Consider the following 13,032-nt stretch of genomic DNA (forward strand, 5'->3'; position numbering starts at 1 on the left):
ATCGCAGTGGTGTCTAACTGATGGATCGACACCCCACCAATAGTCCCGTGTGAATTTTTGAATCGTTTCAAACCGAAAATCGTACATTTCGATCCGGTTTTATTGTTGTTTATGGTCAGAAGTTTAGCGTTTTCTTTCAAAGGGAACATAGCAACACATCAGATAGAACATATGGCAATGCAAATGCCTAGAGACGAGACATATGGGGGATAAACAAGAATACACAGTTATGTAAGCATGTGGCAGCTAATCTCAAGATGAAATCCAATAAAACTACATCAATAATCTAAATAAGACCAAATGAATTAAAAGGGAAGGATAAGATGGCTCCGCAAGACAGCAATGTTGTATTCATTGTAATTTATAATAGTTTAGAAATGAAAGAAAATGTGGAAACTGTCAGATCTGCAAGAAAATCCAATCATAAACATTAATACTACATCCACTGATCGTACTTCCAGTGATACCAAATAAATAAATGTGAAAATATTTTAATTTTTTGTAGAGCTACATCTAAATTTGGCAAAAAGAAACATACATTCTTGAGCATAGATACTGTGTTAAAAAAAAAAAGACACATGAAAATACAAGCAAAATGTGGTGGCAATGATACCAATGATACTTTACCTTTTTTCCCCACCGCTCCACCAGACCCGGGCGCTGTTCAGCCACCGGTCGTCCCTGACCCGCCCGCAGGACTTCATGAAAAATTATGAATCATTTCAAAATTGCAGTAAATGATTTATGTAATACAACTTTTTTTTCTCTATTTTTCTCTGCTGTGCCTATTTAATGGTCGTGGGCTTCCTCCAGTCATTTATTATTAAATATTACTATGTGAATCACTATTTTGAGTGAAAACACACAAAGAAACACAAGAACGCAACTGATGCAAAGCAGGAATAATCAAATCCATGAAGCACAGTGATTTTAATAATCTAATCCTCTCGAGCTGGATGGAAGATCCAGGTTTTGTTGTTGCCCTCTTGGGAAAATTAATTGCTCACAGGTGAGCAACAAATTCAGCTGTTCCCTCTTGTTCATCATAATGTGCCTTTTCAAAAAAATTAAAAGTGTGATTATATATAATTGAGGTAGATTGACAAATCCACACAAAATATTTTAAAAGTGCATTTTAACTGTGCACAATGTTCTCTGCCCTGAAAAAGCACATTGCTAAAAATATTAACGGTATTTTGGGCCCAAATTTAATATTCATTTGTAGGTTTTAGTGTGAAATTGGTTCCAGCCGGTGATCCAGACTTGATTTAAAGTCGGTCAAGACGACGGAAGGAGGATTTACATGGAGAGACCAAGCGGGATAATCTCAGATCACACTATGGATTTATTGTCCCGTGTGTTTTTCACACACACACACACACACACACACACCACACACACACACACACACACACACACACACACCACTGAATCATTCATGTAGGGGGAATCCTGTGTAGATCTCAAAGACCCACACAATGACTAACACACTCCCACACTGTAGGCTTGACCACCCTACTACTCAGAGTATTTCCATTTTTATAAAATCCTACTGTTTCTCACACACACACAGAAAAAGGACACAAAGACGAGCGACAATTACAGCAGTTTATTATGTATATGTTAAATAAATTATATGAATCTGCAACCAGCGTGAATGAAACACACACACACGCGCATACGCACACCCACACACACAGATAGGCACAAACACACACTTAGAGACGCGCGCTTATCTTTTTTTTTGCGGTGATCGATTTGATCTGCCTGCCGTCCGACAGCAGTTTTCATGCACAAGATGTCAAAACGGCGACTGAAAGCAAACAAGGCGGTTCCACTACACTTGATTACACTGCTTGAATAACAGTTACATAAATAGTGAGCTAGATCTACGCCAGAGGGACCGTCAGTGTGATACAACCGTTTCTTTTTCTTTTTTCTTCTTCTTCTTTTTCTGGAAGATTATGTTGCATCCTCTTCACATGGATTCAGTCACATCCACACAGGTTGGAGGTAAGCCATGACACATGCATGGTTGTAGTGCTCTCTTTCTCTTCCTCTCTCTCTCTCTTTCTTTCCGTCTTTATTGAGATCTGCAGTACTGAAACACACACCACTCGCACCCCACCGCTCTCTCTGTTGAATTTCTAAAACCTACCCGCCACCTACACAGCATGGTGTTCGACCAGATTGCACTCGAGTATCTTTACATTAAACATCTGACGCAGCCTCCGACATTCCGGTGAAAGATCAACAGACGTGTTATTGGACGGTTTTAAGGAAGAGCAGCGGCCATTTTTCTTTTTCTTTTTTTTTTTTTTCTCAAACGCGGCGGATGGAAGCAAGTTTCTTCGCGGACCGGTCACTTCTGCTCCCGTCTCCAGATGATGACCATGCCGGTGGAGTCGGCGGACGCCAGCAGGCTCTCGTCGCAGTTGAAGCTCACGTCCAGGACCGGCCCGCCGTGGCCCTGCAGCTTGTTCACGATCGCCTTGGTGTTGCGTTCCACGTCGAAGAAGTAGACGCAGGCGTCCTCGCTGCCGGTCACTGGGGCCAAAAAGACAGAAAGGAGAGGTTTGCATGTTCTCCCTTTGCCCATGTGGATTCCTCTCTGGGTTCTCCTCTGGTATTTCAACACAGACATGTGCTGAAGATTAATTGGTGCCTCTCCACTGAATGTAGGTGTGAATGTGAGCGTTTGTGACTGTGTGTCACTCTGCGTTTGACTGACGACCTGTCGACAGCGCTCCCTGATGTCACCGACCGTCAGCTGGCATCACCTCAAGCCATCGTTGAACCACAGTTCAACAGATCGGTATAGAAGACGGGTAGGTGGAAAACAAATGCAACTTCTAATATTTCCACCCCTGAACTGCTCACGAGGTCTGGATCCTGCTGTGAGCCACTAAAGCTTTAAACAGTCAATCAGTGGACTCGGGGTACGATCCAAGGCCATTCCTCTGGGCTGACAACCACAGAGTTAACTGTGTTTCTCTCACTGTTATCAGCGTACGTGTCTGAGACAGAAGCAAACTGCACAGTCTGACAGCCCCCCCTTCCCAGACTCTCCGGGTGTTTTTATGACTGAGACACTTCTGTTAATTGAAGACACAAAACCTGATAATTAAAACACTGACAGGCGCTGAAAAACATAACCTGAACTGTTAACTGAGAGGAAATAGATTAAAGAAATGTCAGGCGAGGACACAGTCTGAGGTCAAACTGTGTCAGCGTTCATGATGATAATACTGCTCTCAGGTTGGCTGTATAGGGGAGATAAGTTAGCTAATTGCTATTATGTTTTTTTTTTTCCCTTCCCCTGCCTTTAGGCTAAATCCATATGTTTTTTTTTTTTCTCCGTGTTTTTCCAGTCCTCCACAGCCTGCAGCGGGCAATAAGCTGTGGTCTAATTTTCTATTCAAATCTAACAGCGGGAAGACTGGGAGACCGCAGCGGGAACGCCGAGGGACGACTTACCCACACAGGCTCCCTGTCTGAAGGACATGAGGGGGCAGAAGATGCTGTGAACGAGCTGGGAGCCGTGCTGGATGGGGAAGCTTCTCTTCAGCTGAAGTGTTCCTTCATTATCCACCACCCTGCCGCAGACAACGCGGGAGAAGAAATCAGACTGAAAGATCGTTCCGTTTATACGAGAATGACTCGCTGGAAACACAAGTGTATTCCGTGACGAGCGCGCAAGTAAATGTACAGTTTGCTGGAGAGGTCTTGTTAAATTAAAAACAGTGAGCAGAAGCGTGGTGGAGTCCTCGGTTGTTACTCATCTTCTCGTGCATGTGCAAAAAAATACTATGAAAATTATTGTCATTACAAAAAAAAAAAAACATTTTGCTGGTTGATCTCTGAGACAGAGTTTCTCTTAAACATATTTATTGACCTTAAAATACTTGAAAGGCTGGACGGACGGATGCACAGCTTTTCCGTGCCCGCCTCTTCCTGAAGGAGGAGACTTTATCCTTTCAGCATTACAAGTTTGGACGAAACGCAAAAAGAAACATAACAAACTTGGATTAGTCGAGCTACCAAATCCATTTCTGAACCTGGCGAGCTTCCTGGTGACGCTGGAAGTGGGCCTTTCTGTGCACGTCACTGACGAGCACCAATCTGACCGCTCAATGACAAATGATCTAAAAACGAGCATGGAAGTGTAAAATAGCAGAAGTCGGGCTGCGCAGGAAGCTGTGCGTTTGTAAATGGCGACTGACCTGTACAGCAGCAGCTTATTGACGCAGGCGTTGACCAGCAGGGAGGGGTCCCTGGCCTCTCGGCTGATCCACGACCGAGCAGATATGCTGCAGATGGAGCTGCCCTCGCTCACCACCAGGCGCTTGGCTTTGGTTAGCTTCCCTGTCGGCGAGAGGGGGAGGGAGAGTCAGCGGGGCCCGACGGAGACACGCCGACCGGCTTCCCTCTCCAACCGAGACGCTAATCAGGGAGAAACCGATATGTAGGTTATCTCAAACGGAGATATCGGGGGTGTACCCGTGGCCATGTCGAAGAGGAAGGAGAAGATGCTCCCCCTGTCGTCCCCGGCCCAGAGGATCCTCCCCGGAGCGTCAAAGGAGAGCGACAGCACGCGGCCCGTCAGCTTACTGGAGCCCCCCTTCACCTTCTTCCCGGTGGAGATGTTCACCACCTGCAGGTGGTGCTTGCTGTTCCCCACCTGGAACACAGAGGCGGGAGAGACGACCTTCATTATTTCCACTCGGCGGTGCCGACAGGCTGACTGAGAGACGCAGGGGCTGTCGTGTTTCTGGCTGCTGAAAAAAAACCAGAAATCTCTCTCTCTTTCATGTTGGGTCTAATGAGGTGTGCAGCAGCTCGGAGTAATTGTCATCAAGCGGCAATCATCCCGGACACTTACTGCTTTTGTTTCTCCTCGGAAAGCTGACATTTCTTCCTGAGCTGTTTTCACAAATGTATGCACGTAGAAAAAAAACCCCAAATGATTATTTAGAGAGTGATGACAGGCAGATACTGAGATACCATTACCTTCAATACCACTCGCCCTCTTAGAATAAAAAAGATTTCCAATAAGATAAATTGTGTGACGAGGAGCTTTTATTTGACGGTGTTTTTGGATCTTGAAAGATGGAGAGAAGGCTGCTGACGTTAATGATGTCTTCAGGTTTTTCCATGAAACGCAGCTCAGAGAGGAACATTTACTTCATTTTTAATGAAAAATTGACTCAAACCTCGAAGCAGTTCCGATAAACAAAATTAAAAAAAAGTCACATTTTGCATTAAAAAAAGGCTACTAATAAAATAGGTATTATTGAGGAGGTAGGATCTCCTCTCCTGAGATTAGAGTTCAGTTTTTTGTGTAATGAGTCTCCTTCACACTTACAATAAATGCGGTCCTAAAAACGTTTGTCTTAATAAAAATAAATAACTGATGCATCCTCCAATTATTTCTTCTCCTCTACACAAAAAATGATGCTTGAAAAAGACTCAAACTCTCCCGACCCTCAGATTTCTTCTGCTGCTGAATCCGCAGCACCTTCTGGAGGAAAAGCCTCCGCAAAATAACATCTAATTATCCATGAGATTCTAAGAAGCTTCGTCCAGTCAACAACACGACTGCAAGAAGATCTGTTGAAAGGCTGCTGAAGTTTTTCAAATATTATTCATATTTCTTAGAATGAAAATCTGAACGATGACTAATTCACTGCGAAATGAACAAGAAGTGTTAGAGCTGCTGCTCCCTGCTGTCCAGGAGATAAAAGTCAAACCGAACAGAATTTGTTGAAATATACAGGATCGTGTTTTCACTACATTAAAAAATAAATACCTTTTAATATCTGCTAATAAAAAAACTATCACACTGTCAGACAATAAAGCGCATTTTCAGAGATAAAACATGAAGCATTACATCGATCCATGTCTTTTAGAGTTCTAATCATGACGACATGTTTAAAGACTTCATTTTTATTCATTTTCATATCTAGACATGTGAGAAGCTCTTCTCTCATCCTGGATATTAGATTACCAGCTTAAACTATTATTGCTAGGTTCACGATTTCATCTTGATCCGACTGAGCTTTTGCAGTTTTAGCCATAAAACTGATGAACAGCTTCCACGTCCTCGGAAATTCATCAGCCATGCTGCTGATTTTAGAATCTTAATGAAAACAAACTGATTCAATGTCACCTTCCCAGGTAAGCCTGCAAAATAAAAAAAAGCCTTTTTACTTGTTTTTAGTTTATTTCTGTTGAATTGATCAGATTTTAAATGTGTTACAGTGAAATAATTCATATTTACTATAATAAAGGGCTGCTTGATATTAGTTAAATATGATACATATGATAAATATTCAATTGAAAGACACAGAATTTCTTTGTGGTTTCTCTCCTCTTGGGTCTGAGTGTGTTTCTTATTAATCAGATGCGTGTCTGCATTTCCCGCCTGACTTTGTGTTTTTAATCATTTTTTCTCGAGTTTTGTTTTTGACATCTGGCCTGTTGTAACCAGAAATGATGTAATGTGAAATAATGATGTGAAATACGACCCAGTGTCAACACAGGGACTCCGTTACGATTGGCCGAATATGTTGAAATGCCAAGCATGAACACGAAGAGCATGGAAACATCATTCAATGCACTTTGGCTTTCTAATATATAATACAAATGTAGATTTTATGATCATGATAAATTTGCAGTATATTGTGAAGAATTATTAACAACGTACAGTTAACTAATGGAAAGCAGAAACGACAGCTCGCTGTCCGGGCGACTCACCACGGTCAGATTGTTGTTCATGGGCTGGAAGGTGCAGCACAGCAGCTCGCTGGACTCCGGGTCTCTCACTTCTCGGATGCAGCGGCCGTCCTCGGTGTTCCAGATGCGCAGCGTCCCGTCCAGCGACGTCGACACGATGACGTCGTTGCTCAGAGACCAGGCGAAGTCGGTGACGGGACCCGCGTGACCTTTCAGGGTCACCTTCACGCTGGCGGGAGGCGGCGACAGCATCATGATGGACAGGGTGCCGTCCAGTGAGCAGCAGGCCAGGAGGTGCTTGTCGTCGTTGGCGAACTGCAAACGGGGAACTTAAAGAAGGAGGGGGAGATATTTAAATGCGCGTTCGTTCCAAGCGCAACAAAATAAAGATCTTTATTCACCTGCAGAGTCAACATGCTGGTCAAATATGTGGTGCATGCCAGCAAAAGCGTAATTTTCACTCAAGGTGGTATCTCCCGCCATGGCACGGCTGGCCTCTGCCACTGAGGTGGGCACCAAGCTGCCCGGAGGCCTGTGGTCAGAAATAAAAGCCACCATGTAAGCATATAATCGATACAACACACCTCACAAGCCTCGCCCGCAGCTGACAACTCAATATGGGGGATCTCATCATTACTCAGTGCTCACAGAGCAGAATCAAGGATAGTAAATCTCACGAAAGCCAACAGCTTAAAGGAGAAATAATTCAGAAAGAACTGAATGGCTCAAAGCAACGACGCAAGATGCTGGAGTCAAACTGGGGGTGCGTGTTCGGGACGAGTCTGAATACCTCTCATCGTAGACGGCTCTGTTCATCTGGGCCTGCAGCTGGTAGGAGCCTCTGCTGACAGACCGGCGGTGACCACGAGCCCCTTGGGCACGGGGGTCCTCGTCAAAGTCCTGCCAGGGAGGAGAGGGAGGGGAGAGAGAACCTCACAGGAGTGAGTGCGAGCAATGGCGGGATTCATGAAAGCAAAGAAAATAATCAACAACGATGTCTGAAAAACTCCTGAATTTACCACGCATCTTTAAGTCAGTAATGCTGCCCACATATGTAGGAAATGCAAGCCGCTTCAACCAAGCTGCTCAGCATTAATATGACCAGGCGACCAAAGCGCTGCTTGGCTTCGCTGCTGACTGACGAGAACCAACACTGAGCTTTCCAGATGGCTATTATAAGCTGCATCCTATATTTTCTTTCCAGCTCTTGGATATTTTTACAATCTTCCTTTCCCAATCAGTAAACACACCCCCGCCTATTATCAATACATCTCCTCTACTCCCCCTCCCCCCCGTCCCGATCCTGTCTGTTTCTTTGGGTCTGACCTCCATGCGGTCCAGTGTGGTGCGGGAGCTGCGCACACTGCTGGCCCTGAAGCTGCTCTGCTCAGACAGGGGCCCGTAGCGCAGGGCCAGCAGCTGGCTGCGCAGCCTCAGGTACTGCCTGCGCAGCCCCGGCTCAAAGCCACACTTGGCGTTCTCTCTGAGCAGTTGGCTGCGTCGGCGGATGTACTGAGTTCGGAACTGTGGGAACGTAGGCGTGCGGTAAGCATTGTACCTGAAAGGAGGGGGGGGGGGGGGGGGGGGGGGGGGGGGCGGGAAGAGAAGGTGAAATATAAACTTAGAAATTAGCTCTGCATTGTAATATTTATGAACATCTTATGCATCAGTTTTACAGTCTTAGAGCTGAAGTCTCACCTTGCGTCCACGGCCAAAACCTGCTGCCAAACTGCTGCCATTCCACAAGCACTCTGGGTAAAGAGGAACCAACTCCCTGGGCAGAGTCCTGTCAAAACAAACTAGAATAATCTTACTTTGACTACGACTTATATATCGTTTGATCCAATGTCAAAACAAAGAAATGAGAATTACCCATGTCAAAACCTAAAGGCAATACAAAAGTCACACTGGAAAAAAAGCACACTAAACAGATGTTCAGCAAAAGGAGAAATAAGTGGTAACTCTGATCTCCTTAGATATATATAACAACATACTTTTTATGTGCTACAACAAAAAAATGTTAAAATCAAAATCTCAGACTGCATTTCAATAAACTGCCAGTGGAGTGTCACAGCCAAGCCTCAAGCACATGATAAAACCAAACGTAAAACTAAATTTAATTAGAATGGGATTGTCTGTCAGTATTGATCCATTACCTTCTCTACTGAATTGAGAAGTTTGTTGTTTTGATGTTCTACTAATATATATATATATATAAAAAAAAACCTTAAAACTTTAGCTGGCAGTCAGCTGACAGCACTGACTTGCAAACAATCACAAATTAGTTCCTGTCTTCAATGTGTGATTTTGCACTTGCAAGTCTGTCAGCCTATGTGTTGTTAAAAAAAACAAAACAACCTGATTGCACCTTGGTTCTTATGAATTACTTGTCACACCTATTCAAACACAGGAGCTCAGTCACAATCAAACAGATGCTAACGAGAGCTCCATCAGGGTGGATTTCATCATGCAGTAAAAAGAGTTGCACTCTAAACACATGGGATGAGCTGTCTAATGTAACACTGAGGTTTCTTTACAGGAAGGGGTAATATTTGACACAACTGTGCAATAATCAGACAGGAAGGGCAGGTAGGGAAATGGTATTCAGACAGATATTGATCATAAGTGATTATACACCTTATGCAGCTGTTAAACCAGCAACAATACAACCACAGGACAACTCTGGACATGTTCAATGGTTACTGAAAAATATGTGGTGAATATGTGAGAGGCAGTTTTTAATGATTGCATGTAAAATCAAAGAGCTGAAACGTGGCCATCTCCCATGACGAGAATAAACATGTCAGAGTAACCGGTTTACCATGTCGACCTGATTTGACACAGTTGTTGGAAGACGTGCAAGTCAACCCAGTGGAGCTGATATCCAGCTGTGATGAACCTGGACCTCTGATGTGTCTGTGGTTGCATTGGAGCATGCTGTCTCACATTTAATAATATGGTAACGCAGGTTTGGACTGGGCATGTTGTGAGTTATTGCAGGAAAAGTACAGCTCAGTATCATCTGCAATATAGTCTAAATAAACCTGTATGTCTATGAATTACCCTAGTCATAATAAAGCAGGGGGTTCCCCTAACATTCACACCTGTACTCTGTATAAGGATAAAGACGAACCAGATTTGTCTCATTATGATAAGTTTACTCACATCCTCATATTGAGCTCTAAATCCAGTGATGGTGCAATTTGGAAAAGCACTACATGAAATGACACCTTATTCATTGAATGTAAATGTACAATACTCTCAACATCGGTAAATATCTCTGGAAGGCAACTGAAGCTATCAACTAAAACCAGTGAAATGAACATTATTGGGTTTGTTTCCTGCAAAACCGAAAGCTGACGAGCCTTTCTGACAGAGCTAACGTTAGCTAGAAATTAGCAAGTTAGCCACAACATCATCTGCGTTTTCCTCTAATAAACGACTCTTGTGCGTTTATACATCCGAGCAAACAGATACTCCGTCAGTTAGCAGTAGTGCACAGCGCATAAAATGTGTAATGTAAAGATATAACGATGAAACACCGAGAATTGTGGAGGAAAGCGGCTCACCTTCCTTAGCTTCTCTCCATCGCTGCTGTTCTCCCCTCCTCCGTCAGGTCACGTGACTGACGTGCAGCTGCACGAGTCCGGATACACATTCCTGTTTATCATGTTTACGTTTAATGACACGATTAAACCTTCAGTTGGATTAGTATGCAACATATACGTAGATACACCGTGATATTTTAAGGCGCAAATACACCCTTTTCAGATGTATGTAGCAGTGTTTTGGTGTGTGTGTGTGTGTGTGTCGGCGCTCCAGTAGTATCAGTAGAAAACACACATCAGAAGCTCAGCATCAGTGATCAATCAAATAAGTATGTTTGCGCATTTTAGCAGAAAAGTGATAAACATGCAAACTCCACCTAGAATGAACAAGACTGAATAAATTACACCACTGTACCAACAAGCACTACCTTTGATTTCATTTGAAAGTTGAATATAAGGGAAAAAGACAAAAGGCATTTAAATGAATAAAACAAAATAACAAAACAACATAAATCCAAATTACACATCAATAGAAATGAGTTGGAAGAAGCAAAAAAAAAAAAAAGAAGAAGAAGAAGAAGAAGTTTACTCCAACCCCACAAGTGCCCATGCATCCTTACAGCTTATATTCACTCACATATCTGGCAACTGTGATATCACATCACATTCATACAGTTCAACATTAACACGTTTAAAATGTTCCATGTGACCAACATTTTCTACTGAACAACCCCTTAAAATGAATAATGTACCCAAAAGAATCAATTCTTTGTATTTCTCACTAAGATGATTTATGTTTGATATTTTTTTTTCCTCACACGGGTCGTTCCACAGTTAGTAATGCAGAATATTTTTAAAGGTGTCTGCACTTCGTGAACTTTCAAATTTAACTTTTCCCCTACAAAGTAACCTCCTACTTTGGCACAAACTTACAAAACTTTTTCCAGATATTACTAATCAATAACTTATTTTTTGCTTTATACATCATTTGAAGGTTTTTGAAATCCACAAGGTTACACACATGGACAAAATTGTTCATACCCTTCGTTTAATGGAAGAAAAATTCACAGTGGTCAGAGAAACAACTTGAATCTGACAAAAGTAGTAATAAATAAAAATTCTATGAAATGTAACTAGTGAAAATCAGGCATTGCTTCTCAACCATGCTTAAACAGAATTATTAAAAAAAAAAAAAAATTAACTCATGAAACAGGCCTGGACAAAAATGATGGTACCTTTAACTTAATATTTAGTTGCACAACCTTTTGAGGCAATCACTGCAATCAAACAATTCCTTTAACTGTCAATGAGACTTCTACACCTTTCAGCAGGTATTTTGGCCACTCCTCATGAGCAAACTGCTCCTGGTGCCTTTTCCAGACAACATCTGAAAAAGCCCTCTCTCGACCCCGAAATCCTTGCTCACTACAGGCCTATTTCAAATTTACCTTTCCTCTCCAAAGTACTAGAAAAGGTGGTTGCAGCCCAACTACATTCCCATCTTCATAGCCATCACTTATATGAAAAATTTCAATCTGGTTTCCGATCTGCACACAGCACAGAGACAGCTCTGGTCCGCGTCATGAACGATCTACTCATGGCTGCGGACCAGGGCTCACCATCCCTCCTCCTGTTACTGGACTTGTCAGCTGCCTTCGATACCGTTGATCACGCCATTCTGCTCCATCGCCTCCAATCAGTGATTGGTATCACTGGAACCACTTTCAAATGGTTCCAATCCTACCTCACGGACAGAATAGAATATGTGCAACTCGGCAAATCCAAGTCTTTCCCCCATTCTGTAAGCTGTGGTGTACCACAAGGTTCAGTTCTCGGTCCAACCCTCTTTTCCATATACATGCTTCCCCTTGGTCATATCATTCAAAAACATAATGTCTCATTTCACTGCTACGCCGACGACACTCAATTATACATAAAAATGGACTCTGCACTCCCCTCAGCTCTACCACCAGCTCTCTGTGTTTGCCTGGAGGAGATAAGGGCATGGATGTCTGAAAACTTTCTTCAATTAAACAGCAACAAAACAGAAGCCATCTTGGTTGGTACCACACATCAAACTCGGTCCCTCCCCCTCAGCAGTATTCCCATTTTTGGTCACAACATTTCCCTGTCATCCTCTGTTAAAAATCTTGGAGTCATCTTTGACCCTCAGCTCACTCTTGAAACCCACATAAACCACCTCTGTAAAATCTCTTTCTTCCACCTCAAAAACATCGCCAAACTCCGCCCCTCCCTCTCCCAACCAGACGCTGAGAGGCTGGTCCATGCCTTCATCACCTCCAGGTTGGATTACTGCAATGCCCTCCTCGTCGGGATCCCTGGCAAGAATCTGCAAAAGCTGCAGCACATTCAGAACTGGGCTGCCCGGACCTTGACGAGGAGGCGCAAATTCGATCATATCACGCCGATACTCAAAACTCTCCACTGGCTGCCAATCAAATACAGAATCCACTACAAAGTCTGCCTCCTCACTCACCAGTGCCTACATGGAACTGCCCCGTCCTACCTCCGCCAACTACTTACACCCCATACCGCCACACGAAGTCTCCGCTCCTCCTCCACCTACTGCCTCCAACAACCCAGGACTAAACTCTCCACCATGGGAGACAGGGCCTTCCAGGCAGTGGCCCCTCGGCTGTGGAGTGCTCTCCCTGAGACACTGAGGGCCCCACTAAGTGTGGAAACCTTTAAAAAAGGCCTAAAGACTTTATTGTTTCAAAAGGCCTAT

General features: G+C 43.5%; 1 protein-coding gene across 1 annotated transcript; it reads right to left on the reverse strand.

Annotated features, from left to right (window-relative positions):
• Positions 1–1,836: 1,836 nt before the first annotated feature.
• wdr13 (WD repeat domain 13) lies at positions 1,837–10,362 on the reverse strand. Its single transcript, XM_030118102.1, has 10 exons — positions 10,305–10,362; positions 8,434–8,521; positions 8,062–8,293; positions 7,526–7,635; positions 7,137–7,267; positions 6,757–7,064; positions 4,501–4,681; positions 4,224–4,365; positions 3,478–3,596; positions 1,837–2,547 (listed from the first exon to the last, which is right to left on the reverse strand). The coding sequence occupies exons 2-10, from the start codon at positions 8,472–8,474 to the stop codon at positions 2,363–2,365; spliced, it is 1,449 nt and encodes a 482-aa protein (XP_029973962.1). The 5' UTR covers positions 8,475–8,521; positions 10,305–10,362; the 3' UTR covers positions 1,837–2,362.
• Between the last annotated feature and the right edge of the window lie 2,670 nt (positions 10,363–13,032).

This window comes from Salarias fasciatus, chromosome 20 (assembly GCF_902148845.1).
Source record: "Salarias fasciatus chromosome 20, fSalaFa1.1, whole genome shotgun sequence".
Lineage (NCBI taxonomy): Eukaryota > Metazoa > Chordata > Actinopteri > Blenniiformes > Blenniidae > Salarias > Salarias fasciatus.

Bases quoted from the DNA above. Each gene is read 5' to 3' on its own strand.
- wdr13 (XM_030118102.1), bottom strand. From the start codon at position 8,474: ATGGCAGCAGTTTGGCAGCAGGTTTTGGCCGTGGACGCAAG. The intron at 7,636-8,061 runs GTCAGACCCAAA...CCTCCCTGGCAG, and splicing joins CCACACTGGACCGCATGGAG to GACTTTGACGAGGACCCCCG. The intron at 3,597-4,223 runs GTCAGTCGCCAT...TGTCTGCGGCAG, and splicing joins AATAAGCTGCTGCTGTACAG to GGTGGTGGATAATGAAGGAA.